Below are 18,500 nucleotides of genomic sequence, written 5' to 3' on the forward strand. Positions count from 1 at the left end.
ATTAATAATGCTTAAAATTCTCCTACCGTAGTTGTGAATTTCTATCATTTATACAGGGGATATATTGAGTACATCAACTCAGTAAGATTTCCTAATGAGTTTTTTTTAGCTTCCTTTTTTCTTTCCCCAAAATAAAATAAGAAAATAACATTTCAGGATAACAGCCTCAAGGAAAACTTTAAAAAAGATTTAGCCCAACTCGCCGGCGGTTACTGAGCAGATCAGACTTCTCTTGTTCACACACCTCGCTCGGCTTCCTCTGGAACCATGTCTGACAAACCCGATAATGCTGAGATTGAGACATTCGATAAGTCGAAATTGAAGAAGACGGAAACGCAGGAGAAAAACCCACTGCCTTCAAAAGAAAAGACTGAACAGGAGAAGTAAGCAGGCGCATCGTAATGAGGCATGCGCTGCCAATTTGCACTGTACATTCTACAAGCATTGCTTTCTTATTTTGCTTCTTTTAGATGTTTAAGCGTGTAAGATGCAAAGAGGTTGGATCAGTTTAAGTGACTGTGCTGCCCCCTTTCACGTCAGAACTACTGACCACGAAGGCCGCACCTGTGCTCCCATCTGCCTGGCTGGCTGGAGGGGAAGGGGGGAACTTGCATGTTAGTGAAGGAAGGAGCTGGATGGGACAAGGGTGAAATTTAGAATAAACACCAAGCTGGTCCAAGGGGTCCTGCAGCTGTAAAATGAAGTTTTTTTTGTTCAAATGATTTTAATTATTGGAATGCACAATTTTTAATATGCAAACAAGAAGTTTTAAAACCTGGAAGAAAAAAAAGATTTAGTTCACTGACCTAAATTTAGCTTCTGTCAAGTCTTCACTAAACTTCTATTTAAATTGGTTCCATAGGCAGAAGGATAGGATCCAACAGTAGTGAGCATTATGTTCATATGTAATTATGCAAAAGAACTGCCCTATGAATTACAAGATAATTCAAGGAGAAGACAGTAGAGAGAAAAAAAATAACTATTTTATTCTAGTACAGAAAAGCAAATAGCAACCAAAAGGCTCAGGAACATTGCAGTAAAGGAAGATGGGGTATGGCTACAGAATTCTTTATAAGCTATAGTCTGTGAACTTAAAAAATACTCCATTAAAATATAATGGATGCGTTCCCATATTTATATAGTTTTAAAAAAGAGTAATCATGTGGGATCCAAAATTGAGACTTTTTGCTTAGACCAACTTCTGGAACATGAGAACACATGTTGGCTGGGAAGAGGACCTCCCTCCTTTTACATTCTGTTTCCAGAGTGGCCGAGGGGGGGCTACGATACAGAGCAAGATTTAGGTGGACACCAAATGGTCTTTGAAGGAGAATTTGCGTTACAGGAAAGGTTTCTGGACTTAAGTCAGAAAAACCTGGATTCTACTCTCAATTTTGATGTTTTGTTTGAAATTGTCATTAATTTCAAAATGAACCCAAGGAAACCTCAATTTGTAGCATTCTGTTGTATGCAAGATAAATGGAGAAGAATGCTTAAATCTTGAAAAAAATAGAAGTGATTTTTTAAAATCTGTGATAATTTTTTATAACGGAGAAAGGACTATTATCAATTTAGAACCTTAGAAAACAGTCTTTAAAATAAAAACTAATATGGCCATTTTAAGTCTGAAAATAAAACATTTGGTGATTTGTCAAAATCTACACATGCAACCAAAGAAGGAGCAATATGTTTTATTGTCCATATTTGAAGTTTTAATGTTTGGTAAATAGGCTGATTTAAAGGTACTGGGAAAGCTATTGCCTATTTGATTGAAGTTACTGATTGTACATTCTATGTTTACTCTAATAATATAAAAAGGAAAAATCAAAAGGTGAATACAACTAAAGTTCATGACATAACAATTAAGATGGGTAAAATATAATTAATTAGGGCCCCATTAATTTGGAAGTTATGATCATTTGCATATAGGCAGAGTTAAGCAAACAACTTTTCACTATGTCTGAGGCAAATATATAGTAAGTATTTCAGTCTGTACTGCCCAAGCATGCATTCCAAAGGTCCTTATCTATATATCAATAGTATAAGAAAGGTAGAAAAGCCCCAAGGTCATACAAACCAGATTTAGATGAGTCATGTGCTTGGCATCCCTCTTCATAAATATTCATGCTATCTATAATGTGCCAACTGCAGCATAGTCAGTTTTACAGACCATAAGTAAAATGTATTTTTTATAAATACATTTTTATTGATTTCGGAGAGGACGGGAAAGGGAGAGAAAGATAGAAACATCAATGATGAGAATCAGTGATCAGCTGCCTCCGGTATGCCCCCTACTGGGAATCTAGCACACAACCTGGGCATGTGCCCTGACCAGGAATTGAACTGTGACCTCCTGGTTCATAGGTCAATGCTCAACCACTGAGCCACATTGGTTGGGCAACCATAAGTGATCTTAAAATCATTTTCATATTCAGAGGATGTTTACCAGTGTGCTAAAGATCTCTGGAACCATATCTTCAGAACAGGTTCAAGACTTGGGGACGAATAGCCAAGGTTTACATGATGCATTCTCCAAAAGGCTGTCATAAGAAACAGGCTTTGGACCTGTACCAAAATGAAAGCCACGAAGAGTAGGATAGAAGGCCCACAAAAAATATAATAATAATTTGGAAAGTAATGTACTGCCTTGCCTGCCCCTAGAGAGAATGGGGGGGGGGGGGTGGTAAGAGATGGATGGATACTTGACAGGTTGACAGGGATGTTGTAAAAGGGAGTCCTACTTTGGGTGCTTAATTAAACCAAATGATACCCGTTTCAATTATAGAGGTTATGATATAGTACTAATGTTTCCCTAAGTCCCCAATATAATTACTATTTTTATGGATATAATTGATCCTGAGAAGCTTAAATATATCAAAGCATTTTTCAAGAAATTAAATTGCTCATTTTGATCAGCATAAAAATGGTTCTTGTCTAAAACCTTGTCTTAGTCACTATCAATTTGGAAAAAAAAGTGCATCACTATGTATGCAGTAACTATTATATTTCTTCTTTCTTTTGAAAAGTAAAAATACCCAGAATTGTTCAAGAAAATGTAATTATTCAGTAATCAGAGAATAAGAAATCATATGTTAGCAAGTTCCCCCATGAGATTGTAGTAGTAATAATGGCTGACATTACTGATTACTTACTGTCCAGATCAAGCATGTCAAATTCAAAGGCCAAATAATAAAGGTTTAAATTTATGTGGGCTGCAAAAAAAAACAAAAGCTTTAATTTTCATGGAAATGTAGTTTTATTTTGATAGAGACATGCTGAATACAAAGGGCTGAAATAAATGAGTAATCATTAACATAAATTAATAGAACAATTTAATAAAAATTAATATTTTTTGAACATTAACTTACCAGACACTGAATAACTGCACAAATTAATAAGCGTAACACAAAAAAACCTATTTTTCTTGTTCTCCTAAAGTGAAATATTTTCTGTTGTGCACACCAAACAAGTCAGCACAAGAATTTGTCAGACTCACGGCCCATGGGCCACATGTGGCCCACAACAAATATTTTTGTGGCCCAGCCAATATAACAGATATAAGAAATGTTTTAATAAAATTTTCCTAATTTAATTTTTACAATATCCTGTTATACATAATCCTTTCTAATAAAAGAGAAACATGTAAATTGACCATACCTCCGCTATGCCCACAAGCTATGCCCAATCAGGAGCAAGTATGCAAATTAACCCAACCAAGATGGCTGTAGTTACAGAGCTGGAGCAAGCAGGAGGCTTGGGTTTCCCCAGCGATGGAAGAAGCCAAGCTTCCCTGGCCCTGGCCTGCCCTGGCCTCCATTCAAGGCTACAAAGTTTCAATTATAGAAGATAAATAAATCCCAGATACCTGCTTCCAGCTTATGCTTGGGTCACCAGGGGGTGTGGCTGGCCTGCAAACCACCACAGGCCCCTCGCCCAGGCCACCCCATGCCATAAGGGAACTCCCACCCTGATCCACGACACCCTTCAGGGCAAACCAGCCAGCCCCCACCAGGCTCCTATCCTATCTAATAAAAGAGTAATATGCAAATTGGCTGTCACTCCAACACACAGGATGGCTGCCCCCATGTGGTCAAAGATAGCTGCCCCCATATGGACACAATTTGACTGCCACAAGTTGGCCAGCAGGGGAGGGCAGTTTGAGGGAACCTAGGCCTGCAGGGGAGGGCAGTTAGGGGCAATAGGGCTGGTAGGGGAGCAGTTAGGAATCAATCAGGTTGGCAGAGGAATGGTTAGGGCATGATCAGGCTGGCAGGTAGAAGTGGTTAGGGACAATCAGGAAGGCAGACAGGCGAGCAGTTGAGAGCCAGCAGTCCTAGATTGTGAGGGGGATGTCCGAATTTCTATTTAGGCCCAATCCTACCTTCTGGGATAGGGCCTAAATGGAAAGTCAGACATCCCTCGAGGGGTCCCAGATTGGAGAGGGTGCAGGCTGGCCTGAAGGATACACCTCCCATGCATGAATTTTGTGAACCGGGCCTCTAGTTATTAATAGTGAACTACAATGTTCGCTAATGACTGATTAATATAATCATTTTGCATTTATTTCCCTTACATGCTCTACATGCAGGCCCACCATTTCTCTCCACTAATACTGGCAGTGAATATTTTAGCAGCTGATAGCCATGTCATTAGTCTTGTACTGACTTGTTTGGTGTGCACAACAGAAAATATTTCACTTTAGGAGAACAAGAAAAATAGGTTTATTTGTGTTACGCTCATTAATTTGTGCAGTATTCAGTGTCTGGCAAGTTAATGTTAAAGAAAAAATAATTTTAATTAAAATTTTCTATTATTTTATGTCAAAAATTACTCATTTATTTCAGCCCTTTGTATTCAGCAAGTCTCTATAGAAATAAACCTACTTTTCCATGAAAATTGAAGCTTTTGTTTTTTTGAGGTACACGTAAACTTAAACCTTGTTTATTTGGACTGTGTTAGCCTTTGAGTTTGATGTGCTTGCAGTACAAGACTAAAGATGTGGCAATCGTTTGCTAAAATATTCACTACTATTATAAGTGGAGAGAAATGGTGAGCCAGTGCATAAGGGAAATGAATGCAACATGATCATAGTAATCAGTCATTAGTGAATGTTGTAGTTTGTTATTAATATTATGCATAACAGGATATTGTAAAAATTAAGTTACAAAATTTTTATTAAAACATTTTTTACATATTGTTATATTGGCTAGGCTGCAAAAATATTCATTGTGGGCCACATGTGGTTCACAGGCCACAAGTTTGACATGCTGGGTCCAGATACTATTCTAAGTGTTCTGCATATAACAATGCTAAGTGTTTTATGTAATTCAAAAATGTATAAGAGGATACTATCAATCCCACTTTACAGATGAAGAAATTGAAGTCCAAAAATGTTGACATGCTTGTATCACACATTTGTTAGTGATAGAATATGGATTCTAATTCAGCCAGTTTGACTCTAGAGTCCATGGTCTAAATCGTGTACCCTATTGCTATAAAAGGTCTATAACCCATCTTTGACTTGTATATATGCATTTCAATACATATACAACACTTAAAGATTCCTAAGAAAAGAAGTTAGCATATTGTAAAGATGGGAGCTCTGATTATTTTCTCTTAAAATGTTATGATGATAACAGTCTTTATTTTACCTTTCCAGCATGCTTAAATTCTTGTTTATCCTTGTTGGCAAATCCAACCATTGCTGAGGTTTCAATCATTCCTGTCAGAGCAAGCACTGGAGCAATAGTCAGAATCAAGAGTGTCATCTCCCATCCATATATGAGGGACACGATAATGGACAGTCCCATGTTAGTTGCATTTTGTGTTAAGACACCAATCCTAGAACCTGTTGCCTATAATCAGACATATTTTGGGGGGAAAAAGTCAGTTAATCTAAAATTTATAAGAATTGCTATTATAGTTTCTTGAAAAACAAGGTAGGCTTTCTTTTTTAGGATTTATACTTAGATTTTTAACTTTGAATTTATACTTAGGGATTAAGTAATAGCCATATTTTAAAAATGTCCTGTGCTATGGACTCTTTATGCTTTATTTATCTACCTTATGTCTGATATTGTTGTTCTTTGACATATTCCTATCATGCTTTAAATACTTCCTGACACAAAAAAGATTTTCCAGTCCCTACTCCTGGAATCTGTCTTTTCTCTAAGGAGTCTTGGTTCCTTTTAGTGGAGAATGTGATTTAGAAGTCAATATATGGTGCCAATTGTGCTCATTATTAGTGAAATGTCAGTAGCTAGAACTGGGAAATGTGTGTGTGTGTGTGTGTGTGTGTATATGTATGTACAGATGCATGCACACATGGAAATCTACATTTATTTCTCTAGTTATATTTATTGAAATGCATGAGTTCACATCAATATCTACAGTTCCAATCCAACACCATAAGGTTATTTACAGCATTTTCCCTTCCAATATTTGCTGTCCCCTTTCAACAGTGAGAAACCTGGCTCTCATTTTCTTTAATAGACTCATGTGATTAATCCCTCAGTATGTAACCACTCTGCTATCACGGCCCCTGCCTCTGCCCTGCATGGGCATCTTCCTCACTCTGCTCTGGCTCGGCATTCCCACACCAGGCTGCTGCCACACATGGATGCCCACTCATGGTATGTGGGCTGTAACCCCAGTTCTGTCCTCCCCCTGCACTGATGGAAGGCTGGTACTCTTAGCCACTATGCCATGGTGGAGTTGAATGGAATAACTGAGGATATTCATTAAAATATACACTTTGAATATGGTATCTACATTCCCTTTCTGCACTTTATAACTTGGTTTCACTATGCAAACTCTAAAGAAATAATATCAAAGTAGAAGAGGAGTTGGAAACATCATGGTGTAAGGTAACAAAAGAAATTTTTAAAAATTTAAATAAATAGAAATATATTTTCTAGGAACTACATGCCTTATGTATCAACTTTCAATAGGACATGTGAAAAATAATAAACACAATGTTAAATTCTTCTGAAAAAAATGAGATCCATATTTACCTAAAAACACAACTATAATCAACCAAGATATCAATTCACTTTTTTTTTTCCTTTTTTCTTCTTCTTCTTCTTTTTTTTTTTTTTTTGGTGCCTGACAAGGATCAAACTTGCAACCTTGCCCTATTGGGACTATGCTTTAAGCAACTGCACTACCTGGCCAGGGCTTATTTCACATTTTAAAACATATTTTTTCTCTGATCATGAAAGTATTACAATTGGAAAAGATTTAGATAATGCTAAAACTTACATCCTTCTAGACATAAATAGATACATATTCAAGTTAGGATTATTATATGTATGTAGCTTTTTCTATCCTGCTTTTTTTCTTTTTTTCTTTTTGGAAAAGGGTTATAACATACTATAATTAACTCCCTAATGGGTATGAGGAAATCTGACAAACAAACAACCCATTCTATCTAGTAGCTGGGAAGCCTTTGTTTCTGGTCTGGACACTACTGGGGGCACTTGCTGAATCAAGTGAATCAAGACCAGCAGATTCTCTCTGAGAATTTTAGCACACCAGGACAATAGCTGTCAAGATTTGACTCTAGTCTCGGGCTATATCCTGCTTTTATCACTTCACATTATACTACAAACTTTTTCCTGAATCATTATAATTAGTCTTCAAAAATATTTAGGTTGTTTCCTAGTTTTCACTATTAATAATAAAGATATAATGAGCACCTTGTGTGAAGTCTTTGTGTTTATATTTTATTTTCTACTGTTAAATTCTTAGTCTGAAGTAATATGTAAAATGGTACGTGCTCTTACATTCTTGGTAGCTAGTGTCAGATTTCTTATCTAAAAGATCATCTCAGCCCTAGCTGGTTTGACTCAGTGGATAGAGGTTTGATTCCAGTCAAGGACACAGGCCAAGGTTGCAGATCCCCAATTGGGGGCCTTCAGGAGGCAGCTGACCAATGATTCTCATCATTGATGTTTCTCTTTTGATCTCTCCCTCTCCTTTCCTCTCTGAAATCAATTAATATATATATATATATATATATATATATATATATATATATATATATATATTTAAAAAATCATATAAATGTTCACTCAAGTACTGCCAAATTAGTATTGTCATTAAAAAAAACAACAATAATAAAAAGCCCTTTCTACAAAGTGACTTGCATTTGCAAATCTTTGCATTTTGGTTATCCATTTGTGTACTAATCTGCTTAAAAATAAGATTATATACCTTTTTACATGGTATATTAGTTTAAGCTACCATAAACTTCTCAAAATGTTTAGCCATTTCAGCTAAGAACAGCCTACAAACCGTGCCTTTTGGTGATGGAGGTAGGACAAAAAAAGTCTGAATATATTTGTCCTGTTCCATGAAGAATTAATAGAAAATAACAGATATTTGGCTTTGAAAAATGCTGTGAGAACTAATGGAAAATGGTCTTTGAGGAATAATGTGCCTCTCAAATGAATTAGAACTGGAATCAGAATAAGTGTAACAGAACTTCCTTAGATCTTTTAGAAACATGCACAAAGATACAGTTGTTTTTTTCTTGGAAATTAAGAGCAGAAAATCATGATTAAATACTTCTTTAGATAATTATAGAGTATATTTCAATTCTTAGGTACTATGCTAACTGTGAGGCATACAACTTTTCTAAGAGAATTACAGTATACAAAGAGGAATGGCTAGCATAAGAAAATAAATGGAAGGAAACTCAGTACATAATTGTAGAAATAAAGTTCTATATATTGGATTTCTGCTTCTGGCTAACATGGAGTAATGGAATGGTTTTATGCTCCCATCTAAAACAAACAAACAAAAAAATAGACAAAACTATGAACCAATGGGTTTCAAGGTACTAAACTTAAAAACCAAGGGTAGAGATGGGGAACAAAGTAGGTGAGCTCTATGATTGTCCTAGCTTACCCCTTGAAAGAGCAGCCAGGCTTCAAAGGAGAAATTGTTAATTACAACGGAGCCCAACAGAGTAGAGCCCTAACTTGAGTAAATGTAGCTGAGCTCTGGGGAGGTCACGGAAGCTAGAATTTGTTGCACAGAACACCAGAGAGAGGTATACACAGAGAGAAATCTGGATATCTGCAGAAGTTCTTCCTTCAATACTCAGCTGAGTAATGTATGTATAAGGGCTGGGAATAGTGCCTGGTCATACCAGCTAAACCGGAAAACCTCATGATTCACAATGTTGAATGTAATATGTAGAAGGATTTTGCCTGAATAGTAGGCTGTAATCCTGCCTAATAAACCTCAAAATCAAGACCCAAGTGGAGCCGAAACTGGTTTGGCTCAGTGGATAGAGCATCAATCTGCAGACTTAAGGGTCCCAGGCTCGATTCCAGTCAAGGGCATATACCTTGGTTGCGGGCACATCCCCAGTGGGAGGTGTGCAGGAGGCAGCTGATTGATGTTTCTCTCTCATCAATATTTCTAACTCTCTATCCTTCTCCCTTCTTCTTTGTAAAAAATCAATAAAATATGTTTTTAAAAAAATAGACCCAAATAGATCAAACTGTTTCTAAGGTAACTTAATTACATCTCAGAACAAAACCAAATATATAAAAATACAAAAATATACAGCACTCAAAAATGTTAAATTTACAGTGTGTCAAAATTGCAGGTATGCAAAAAGCAGTAAAATAAAACTCACAATGAGCATAAAAATAAAGCAATTAAAACTGACCCCAAATTGACACAAATGTTAGACCTAGCAGACAATGATGTTAAAAGTTATTATTGTACTAGAGGCCCAGTGCACAAATTCATGCACAGGTTGGGTCTCTCGGGTTGGCCTACACCCTCTCGCAATCTTGCACCCCTCAGGGGATGCTAGATAGCCAGATTCAGCCTGATTCCCACAGGCCCAATCCAGACAGGAGGAAGCCCTATCCTGTGTGTTGAGCATCTGTCCCCTGGTGGTCAGTGCATATCATAGCAATTGGTCAACTGGTCATTCAGTTGCTTAGGCTTTTCTATATAGATATAAAATATTTTTCAAAGTTAAGAGATAATGCAGATATCAGAGAGACTCACATCAAATGAAAATTTCAGTGTCTAGGAATAAACTCTCACTGGAACCTATTGCCTGTGACTGTCTTAGTGCTATGATGATGGAGTTGAGTAGTTGCTAGAGAAACCTTGTGTCACTCTCTTTACTTTGTACTGCTGCTCAGCGTGTGGCAAATCTGTGAGGTGATTACAATTTGACAGCATGTTGAGTGCCACATGTATTGCTATACTGACATTTTATCCTAATTTAAAAAAATTACTAGTGCATGCATATTCAACATCTAAAAACAATGAAGGAAGAGAAAAGATTTTGAATGTCCTGCTTTTAAGGAACAATAGACTGTGGGTTACTTTGTGTTATAATTAAGTGACATAGCATTGTGTTTATGATGCCATGACATTATATAATACTAAAAATGTATAAAATACATTAACATTATCAGACTAAGCACTCATCGCAATATTTCTAGTTCATAGAAAAGCAACACAGAAAAATTAGAAAATTTTCACTTTTTAGTTTTATGAAGAAATTATGCTATGATAAAGTCATTTTGATTATATGCCACACTTACACTATAATAAAGTTATTTTGATGATTACTAACCTTTTTAAAATAAATATATATTGTTGTAGCCCTAGCTGGTTTGGCTCAGTGGATAGAGCAACAGCCTGTGGACTGTAGGTCCCAGGTTCGATTCCAGTCAAGGGTACATGCCTCGATTGCAGGCTTAATCCCCAGTGGGGGATGTGCAAGAGGCATCCAATCAATTATTTTCTCTCATCATTGATGTTTCTATTTCTCCCTCTCCCTTCCTCTATGAAATAAATAAAGATACATTAAAAAAATCTTTATTGTTGAAAGTATTACATATGTCCTGTTTTTCTCTCTATTGCCTTCTCCCACCCCTCCCCACTACTAACATTCTTTGAATCACAAGTAATGACAAGCTGTTTTATACATTTCCCAAAAAGTTAAGTCAAGAAATGAGGTCACTATTGTTCATTTAATGATAGCTTAGTTATACTTAATCATTTCGTTGGGCTTTTGGAATTAATGAGTTTTTTTTTAATTTCTTTAGGGAGTATAATCATATTTATGATGAGAAGAATTCTTGTAACTAATATTTGTGTCTGTCAGTATTACATCAAGTGTACACTGTAGTGTCAATAATATACTTTTTTGTGGACAAAAATGAGATAAGACTTTTAGTTGATGCAAAAGGGTTGCTAAAAGATACAGAAATAATATCTTTGTAATTTTGTGAAATCTAGTCTTCCAAAGGATCTAAAATGGCCTTATACCTTTAGTAAAGATACATTTTAAATAGAAAATAGTCTGTTGACAGATACAATGGTAATATACCATGACCTCAGACTGAAATAATACTAGCTAAATTAGTTGTATTTATTGAACTATTTCAGGAATCATGTTGTCCTATGACTTTATTTTACTAACATGTGTTTTTCATGGCTCTCAAAGTATCAGAGTTTCTAAAAATGGCCAGGGACATATATTTTTTGGTCATTAGTAAAGATTTCAAAATAATATTTATTATTATGAAGGAACTATTTATCAACATTCACCCTAATACATTTGATAAAATAAAATATAACTGAAATTACATGATGAAGAGACTGAGATGAATAAGTCTTAAATTGCTATGATAGGAAATATGATCCTGAATTATTCCATAGGGTAGTGTGTCTTTATGAGAGAAAAAAATAGTGGATAAATAGGACTTATAAATAATTCTTCCTTAGATAAAAAGAGTATCCATTCACCTTAGATATGAATTTATCTTTATATGGCAAAGCAAGGACTTATGTGAATTACATGCTAGTAGACTTAGTCGCACTCTTGAAATCCTTCATTGGCCTTTTTGCTTTTTAAATTCAACAATCAGTATTACAACCATTATTTCGTTAGCTACTTCTTCTCATTCAATGAAAATGACCTGTCCAAAAGTTGTTATGAGACCAACATTTACAATTGCAACAAAGTTTCAAGTGATCAAATTGTATTAGTCAGATGCTTATAAGGAATTAGGCTGACACATATTCTCATTAATTTCTCTTGATGAAAGACAGCACTATTTATTAGAAACAACTAATGAATTTAAGGAAAATAATGTTGGTCTTTCAATCCTAATCTGTTCTTTTGTTAAACACTTGCTAAAAGAGAAGATGGCACTCATATAAAATACAGCTGCCAGTAAGAATGTCTTTTCACTGAATTCTTAAAAGATCTAAATGATAGTAAGAAAAACATATTCCCACAGTAAAGAAGAAAACAGCAAATTATGTAGAATGGGGATTCAAATAAAAATTATAGAGAACGATATTTCTGTCTAAAGAGTTAAACCCCGGAATTTCTGAAAAAATACATTGTCATTTACATAATTCTATTTGTGCTATTAATGCTATGCTCATTACTTTAGTAAGTGAAATTCTATTTTCCCCACTATGCCGGTAAAATTTAACTACTCAACCCTATCTTAATATTTAAATACTATCTAATAAAATTTAGAGCCTTGCCTTCAAAATTATCAAAAAGAGTTTTAGGAAAAGATAAAGGTGATATCCCTTTCCTCTTGAGCTCTTTCTATATGATTAAAATACTTTTCCAAACTAATATAGATGTATTGGAATATTCATAGCTGTAACCAACTTGTTCTATTCTCTGCTAATAGAAATCTGCCCTTGTATCTATATCTTGAACAAGGTCTTGCAGAAGTTACATAAGTTAGAATAATGGCTATATTCTGTGGAAATAGCCTCCATAAAATGCAATTTTGATGGGCTGTTTCAGCTAATAATTGTTGCTCTGGTAACAATGCTATAATTGACATTTTAATATCCTATCTAATAAAAGAGTAATATGCAAATTGACCATCACTCCAAGACACAAGATGGCCACCACAAGATGACCTGCAGGGGAGGGCAATTGTGGGCAGTTAGGGATGACCAGGCCAACAGAGGAGGGCAGTTGGGGGAGACTAGGCCAGGAAGGGAGGGCAGTTGCGGCGGGGGGGGGGGGGGGGACCCAAGCCTGCAGGGGAGGACTGGAGAGGGCAGTTGTGGGTAATCAAGTAAGAAGAGAGGGCAGTTAGGGGTGACTGGGCCAGCAGAGGAGGGCAGTTGGGAGAGACCAGGTCAGATGGGGAGGGCAGTTGGGGTGGACCAAGCCTGCAGAGGAGGACAGTTGTGGGTGATCAGGCCATCAGGGAGGGCAGTTGTGGAGGACCCAGGCCTGCATGGGAGGGCAGTTAGGCAGGACCAGGTTGCAGGGGAGGGCAGTGGGTGGGTCAAGGCCAGCAGGGGAGGGCAGTTGTGAATGATCAGGCCAGCAGGGAGGGCAGTTGGAGGTGACCAGGCCTGCAGGGGAGAACAGTTAAATATGACCAGAATGGCAGGGGAGGGCAGTTAGGGGTGACTAGGCCGATAAGGGAGGGCAGTTAGGGGCAATTGGGCCGGCCAAGGAGCAGTTACTTGTCTATCAGGCTGGCAGGGGAGTGGTTAGGAGGTGATTAGGCTTGCAGGCAGAAGCAATTAGGGGCAATCAGGCACTTAGATGAGCAGTTGGGAGCCAACAGTCCTGGATTTTGAGAGGGATGTCCGACCTTCCATTTAGGGATGTTCGACTGCCGTCAGAGGAGGCCAGTTGGAGACAACCAGGCCCGATTGTGCACCGATAGGGTCCCTCAGTCTCGCCTGCACCCTCTCACAATCTGGGACCCTTTGGGGGATGTTGGAGAGCCAGTTTCAGCCCAATCTTGTAGGCCAGGCTGAGGGACCCCACTGGGATCGGGCCTAAACGAGTGGTCAGACATCCCTCAAATGGTGCCAGATTGGGGAGGGTGGAGGCTGGGCTGAAGGATACCCTCCCCCTGTGCAAGAATTTCATGCACCAGGCCTCTAGTTTATAAATAAAAATACGTTTAAGATTTTCTGTCATTCAGAGGGAGGTGCATCAACTTTCCTTTTCTCCCATAGTAATGATAAGGAAAAATGAGACTATAACTGCAAGAGCTCTTGTTTTAACAAAGAGATTAGAAGCTTTACCTCATTTAACTTAAAAGTGTGAAAACTTGTTTTGCACTCATTTTCTCAATCATAGTTAAAATCCCACTGGTGATCAAAGGTTAATTTTCTTAAAATAACTGGAAGAAAATTAATAAATTATTTTCCATACTACTGTACTCCCCAAACTTATTTAAGCATCACTTTGACATACATTATTCTGGTCATTCTGCCATTAATTTTGAATATGGTGCATAAATATTTTGTTTATGCATAACATGACCAGTCATTATTACACATATCTCTAACTTGATCTGTATAACAACTAGTACAGAATCATTTCCAGATGTACACATGAATCTAACTTGTTAGATATTATGGTAAATAAGATCTTATTTATTAGGGGGAAGAAAAAACTAAATGTTCTTTTTTAAATTAAACAAATGTTTTTATTGATTTCAGAGAGAGAAAGGGAGAGGGAAAGAGAGGTAGAAACATCCATGATAAGAGAGAATCATCAATCAGTTGCCTCCTGCATGCCTTCTACTGGGGATTGAGCTCCCAACCCAGGCATGTGCCCTGACTGGGAATCAAACTGTGAGCTCCTGGCTTATGTGTTGGCACTCAACCACTGAGCCACACTGGCTGGGCTAAACTTTCTTCTTTTATTAAATATCCTTACATCTTTTACTGAGATCTCTTTTTAGCCCTGGGACTTACCTGGTCTCCTTAAAGATGTGGGTCATCCCAGTATAGTTCACATATATGTGCACACACACACACACACACACACACATGCATACCACATACATATGCCATTAAAAAAAAATAAAAGCAATATACATACTCCTTGAATTTGTGCTATATCTGTGGCTAATAATGTTGTCAAGGCACCTGTGTTGTTTTCCTTATCATCAAACCAGGAAATATCCTAGAGAAAAAAGGGAATTAACATACGAGTATTAAAAAGATTCTCTGAGTTATTATTTTGCTGTAGTATGTCACAAGGCATTTATTTACCTGCCTCCTCACTCACAGGTCCTTAATTTTTATAAATATCACATCAAATGACTTTTATTTCTTATTTCACAATGATCTATACTTAGATATAAACTGAAAAATTAAGTCCAACAGCTTGGACTTATTGCCATCCTACAATCCTATATGATAAAAGCCTAAAATGCTAAGTGTCCAACTGCCCATTCAACCAATCAAAGTGTAATATGCTAATGATATGCTAAGGCTGCTTAACTGCTTGCTATGACGTGCACTGACTACCAGGGAGCAAATGCTCCAACAGGTAGGTTAGCTTGCTGCTGAGGTCTGGCAGGTCAGGACTGAGCTAGACAGGCCGGACATGCCCTGGAGCCCTCCCACGGTCCCTCCCACTGGTTGGCCAACCTCCTGCGTCCCTCCCTGGCCCAAGTTGTGCTCCAGTGGTGTTCCTCAGCTTGGCCTGCACCCTCTCACAATCCGGAACCCCTCAGGGGATGTCAGAGAACCAGCTTCAGCTTGATCCTGTAGGCCAGGCTGAGGGATCCCACTGGTGCACAAATTTGTGCATTGGGCTTCTAGTATTGTTAGAATAATCAATGTTAAAAATGATTAGTTTGAACCACCAAGTAATTTGTAATTTTACTACACAAGTAGTTTGTGGAGAGCAAACCCTATTTAAAAAGTAAGGTAATGCACCACAGAATTTATAAATATTTCCAGATCTTTCTATTTAAACCAATTAGGAATAAAAAGTCTATCTTTTTCTCTTTAGGACCCACATAAGCAAGGCTTTCTTTGACGCTTCATACTACCCACTACATTTTACAAGCACTGGCCATTGTGAGAAGCTAAGGAGACAGAAAGGCTGCTATGAAACTCCTGCAGCCAAGAAGCATGCAATCTGAAGAAGGAGACAGAAAAGAACATAAGCTATAAAAGCAACATATTATAAACAATTTCATTTTCAACAGCAAATAGAGACAGCACTTAGAACTTTACAACCCAAGGAATTCTGATCTTAGTAGCTATTGAGTGTTTCCTCCCACTCACTCAAACTGCGTATCTCTTGTGGATTAAAACTACAGGAGACTGCTCTGAAGAATTACTTGTTTTAGTGAGTTAAATAACTGGGCTTACAACAACCCAGCCAGGAACCTGATACCTAGGTTACATACAGATTTCTGCCAACAAAACAAAAGCGTAACAGATAGAAGGCTATGCAGTAATCTTGAAGTCACTTGAGAATAAAGCTCTCAAAAGGGAATAAGGCAGGAGGCAGAATGTGTACAATCCTGGCATGGCAGCACTACTCTCTAGATACCCAGAGGGCATCCTATGGAGATCATGATCTGCACTACACAGTCACTTTGAAAACAACCCCAGTCAAGAGCCTAACATATTGGGAACTCACATCAGCAACAGTAATACTATAGTACTCTTGAACTGGAAGACATTGCCTGTTTTTCATTGTAGACACAAACAATTTAAGATATACTGTACATTTTCTAATTATTTTTATATTGCAATATGACATGAGTTGCATAGAGAATTTTTTATATACAATAGGATGTTAAAATGTAGAAAGAAAATTCATTACTGAATATTCCATTCTTGATTCTATAGTAACACCAAGCTTAAGATACATATGTGACTAATCTTAGTCATTATCTGGTGTTCAATCAGCAAGATGTACAGAATTGTTTTTCAAGTCAGCAACTGTACACTAGGGATCATTTTCCAATATTTGCTCAAATGCTTAGAGTTTCTAGAACATAGCTGGTGTTGAGTAAAAATTAGCTTGCTTTTTCTATTTCTGATGGTAAAATAAGTAAGGCTATCAGGTTTTTTTTTTTTTTTTTATACTAGCAAATCCACTTTTTTCCTGCCAAAAAATTTACTAGAAATAAATAACACTATGTATGTACCTGGTATATACTTTTTCATTTAATTACCACACTTTTGTGAGGTGGATATTATTATCCATCCATAGTTTACAAATGAGGAAACCGAGGTACAGAGAGATTAAATATGACTTGCCCTGGGCCACACAGCTGGCCAGTACTGAGGCTAGGATTTGAATTTAGGCAACGAGATGCCAGAGATTTTAAACAAGGACCTCCCATCTAACTGCAGTATTGTAGTTGAGTTTCATTACTTATTCCTCCTGCTTCAGTACTTGTTACCTCAAATACTTTTGGAATTAGCCCTTTGAGATCCTTAGGAATCACCATTTAATGCCATCATCTTATGATTTAGAGACACTCCCACAGAAGACTTAGCCAATCTAATTTAGAGAGTAATGGGCAAAAATAAAGTTCAAATCTGTTAAAAACAAAACAAAACACCAATAGATCTAAAGGTCAATATTTATCATTAAGAAATATAGGGTGTCCCAAAAATATATATACACACTTTGAATAATTATAAAGGCAGTGTTTATTAAAATACATTTCATTTTCAAAATTGAGCTCTCAACTGTGAAAGTGTATACACATTTTTTGGGACACTCTGCATAAATTTAGCTTTGAAACACAATTGGCAAAGAATTATTTACAACCACTAAAGTCAGCAACAATTAGAACATTCTTTTAACTGGAAGGAGTGCAAGTAATCAAATAAAATATGGATTTTATACCTATAAAAAGACACACCTGATTCCATAAATACCTCTACCTCAAATGAGGTTTCAAAATGGTTATAAAAAGCACTGCAAGTCTCAGCATGCTTTCTAAGCCTTAAAAAGTCTTAACTTGGGACAAAAATCAGGTAATAAGAGTTAGGCAAAACTGAACATTAGGAGCTTCCCTCACTGTAGATAAAAGTGAAATTGGGAAATATATTTATAAAAAAAACCCAAATTACTATTATTTTATTTTCTTCCAATTACACACACACACACACACACACACACACACACCCCACAAAGATAAGAAGCAAAAAGAATGCAGAAGGATGAAAAGGGAAAACAAACACTAAGCTTAAAGGGCTGAGTTAAATTCATGAGGGAATTTTAAAAACACAAATAACATAGATATTCTGTGTGTATCTCTGTACATGCATGTTTTTGGAAGGATCAGAGTTTATGGCTTAGAGATTGGTGCATTCTTATGGGCAGAAGCTACTTTATCCATGAATGTTACTGTCCTTATGTTCACAAGGCTAGTGCTAGGCAAAGCATCAGTGTCCATTATTAACAAACAGGATATTGAATTAATAATATCTACAAGTTGAAGTGTCCTTGAGGCTCTTCTATTAAAAGCATACTGTAAACCTCTATAGAGGAATTTCAAAGTAATGCTTTTTTAAAAATAATATATTTTATTGATTTTTCACAGAGAGGAAGAGAGAGGGATAGAGAGTTAGAAACATCAATGATAGAGATATATCGACCAGCTGCCTCCTGCACACCCCCCACCGGGGATGTGCCCACAACCAATGTACATGCCCTTGACCTGAATCGAACCTGGGACCTTTCA

At 36.9% G+C, this 18,500-nt stretch overlaps 2 protein-coding genes and 1 non-coding gene across 3 annotated transcripts in view; 1 reads left to right on the forward strand and 2 right to left on the reverse strand.

The window, feature by feature from the left end:
• The window catches only part of ABCB5 (ATP binding cassette subfamily B member 5), a 79,016-nt gene that overhangs the window by 13,833 nt on the left and 46,683 nt on the right, over positions 1–18,500 (reverse strand). The window contains exons 19-20 of the mRNA XM_036429217.1: positions 14,876–14,959; positions 5,652–5,855 (exon numbers count right to left, since the gene is read on the reverse strand). Coding sequence (XP_036285110.1) covers positions 5,652–5,855; positions 14,876–14,959 — 288 coding nt within the window. The remainder of the gene's footprint in view (positions 1–5,651; positions 5,856–14,875; positions 14,960–18,500) is intronic.
• On the forward strand, positions 182–778 carry LOC118714209 (thymosin beta-4-like). The gene has a single exon (XM_036429218.1). It carries the CDS (start codon positions 268–270, stop codon positions 385–387), a length of 120 nt encoding a protein of 39 aa, XP_036285111.1. The 5' UTR covers positions 182–267; the 3' UTR covers positions 388–778.
• LOC118714618 lies at positions 7,446–7,571 on the reverse strand. The gene has a single exon (XR_004986624.1). It is a non-coding gene; the product is annotated as a small nucleolar RNA SNORA3/SNORA45 family (small nucleolar RNA).

The sequence above is a fragment of the Pipistrellus kuhlii genome, unplaced genomic scaffold (genome assembly GCF_014108245.1).
Source record: "Pipistrellus kuhlii isolate mPipKuh1 unplaced genomic scaffold, mPipKuh1.p scaffold_m20_p_10, whole genome shotgun sequence".
NCBI classification, from domain to species: Eukaryota; Metazoa; Chordata; class Mammalia; order Chiroptera; family Vespertilionidae; genus Pipistrellus; species Pipistrellus kuhlii.

Coding starts and splice junctions, on each gene's coding strand:
- LOC118714209 (XM_036429218.1), top strand. CDS start 268: ATGTCTGACAAACCCGATAATGCTGAGATTGAGACATTCGATAAGTCG.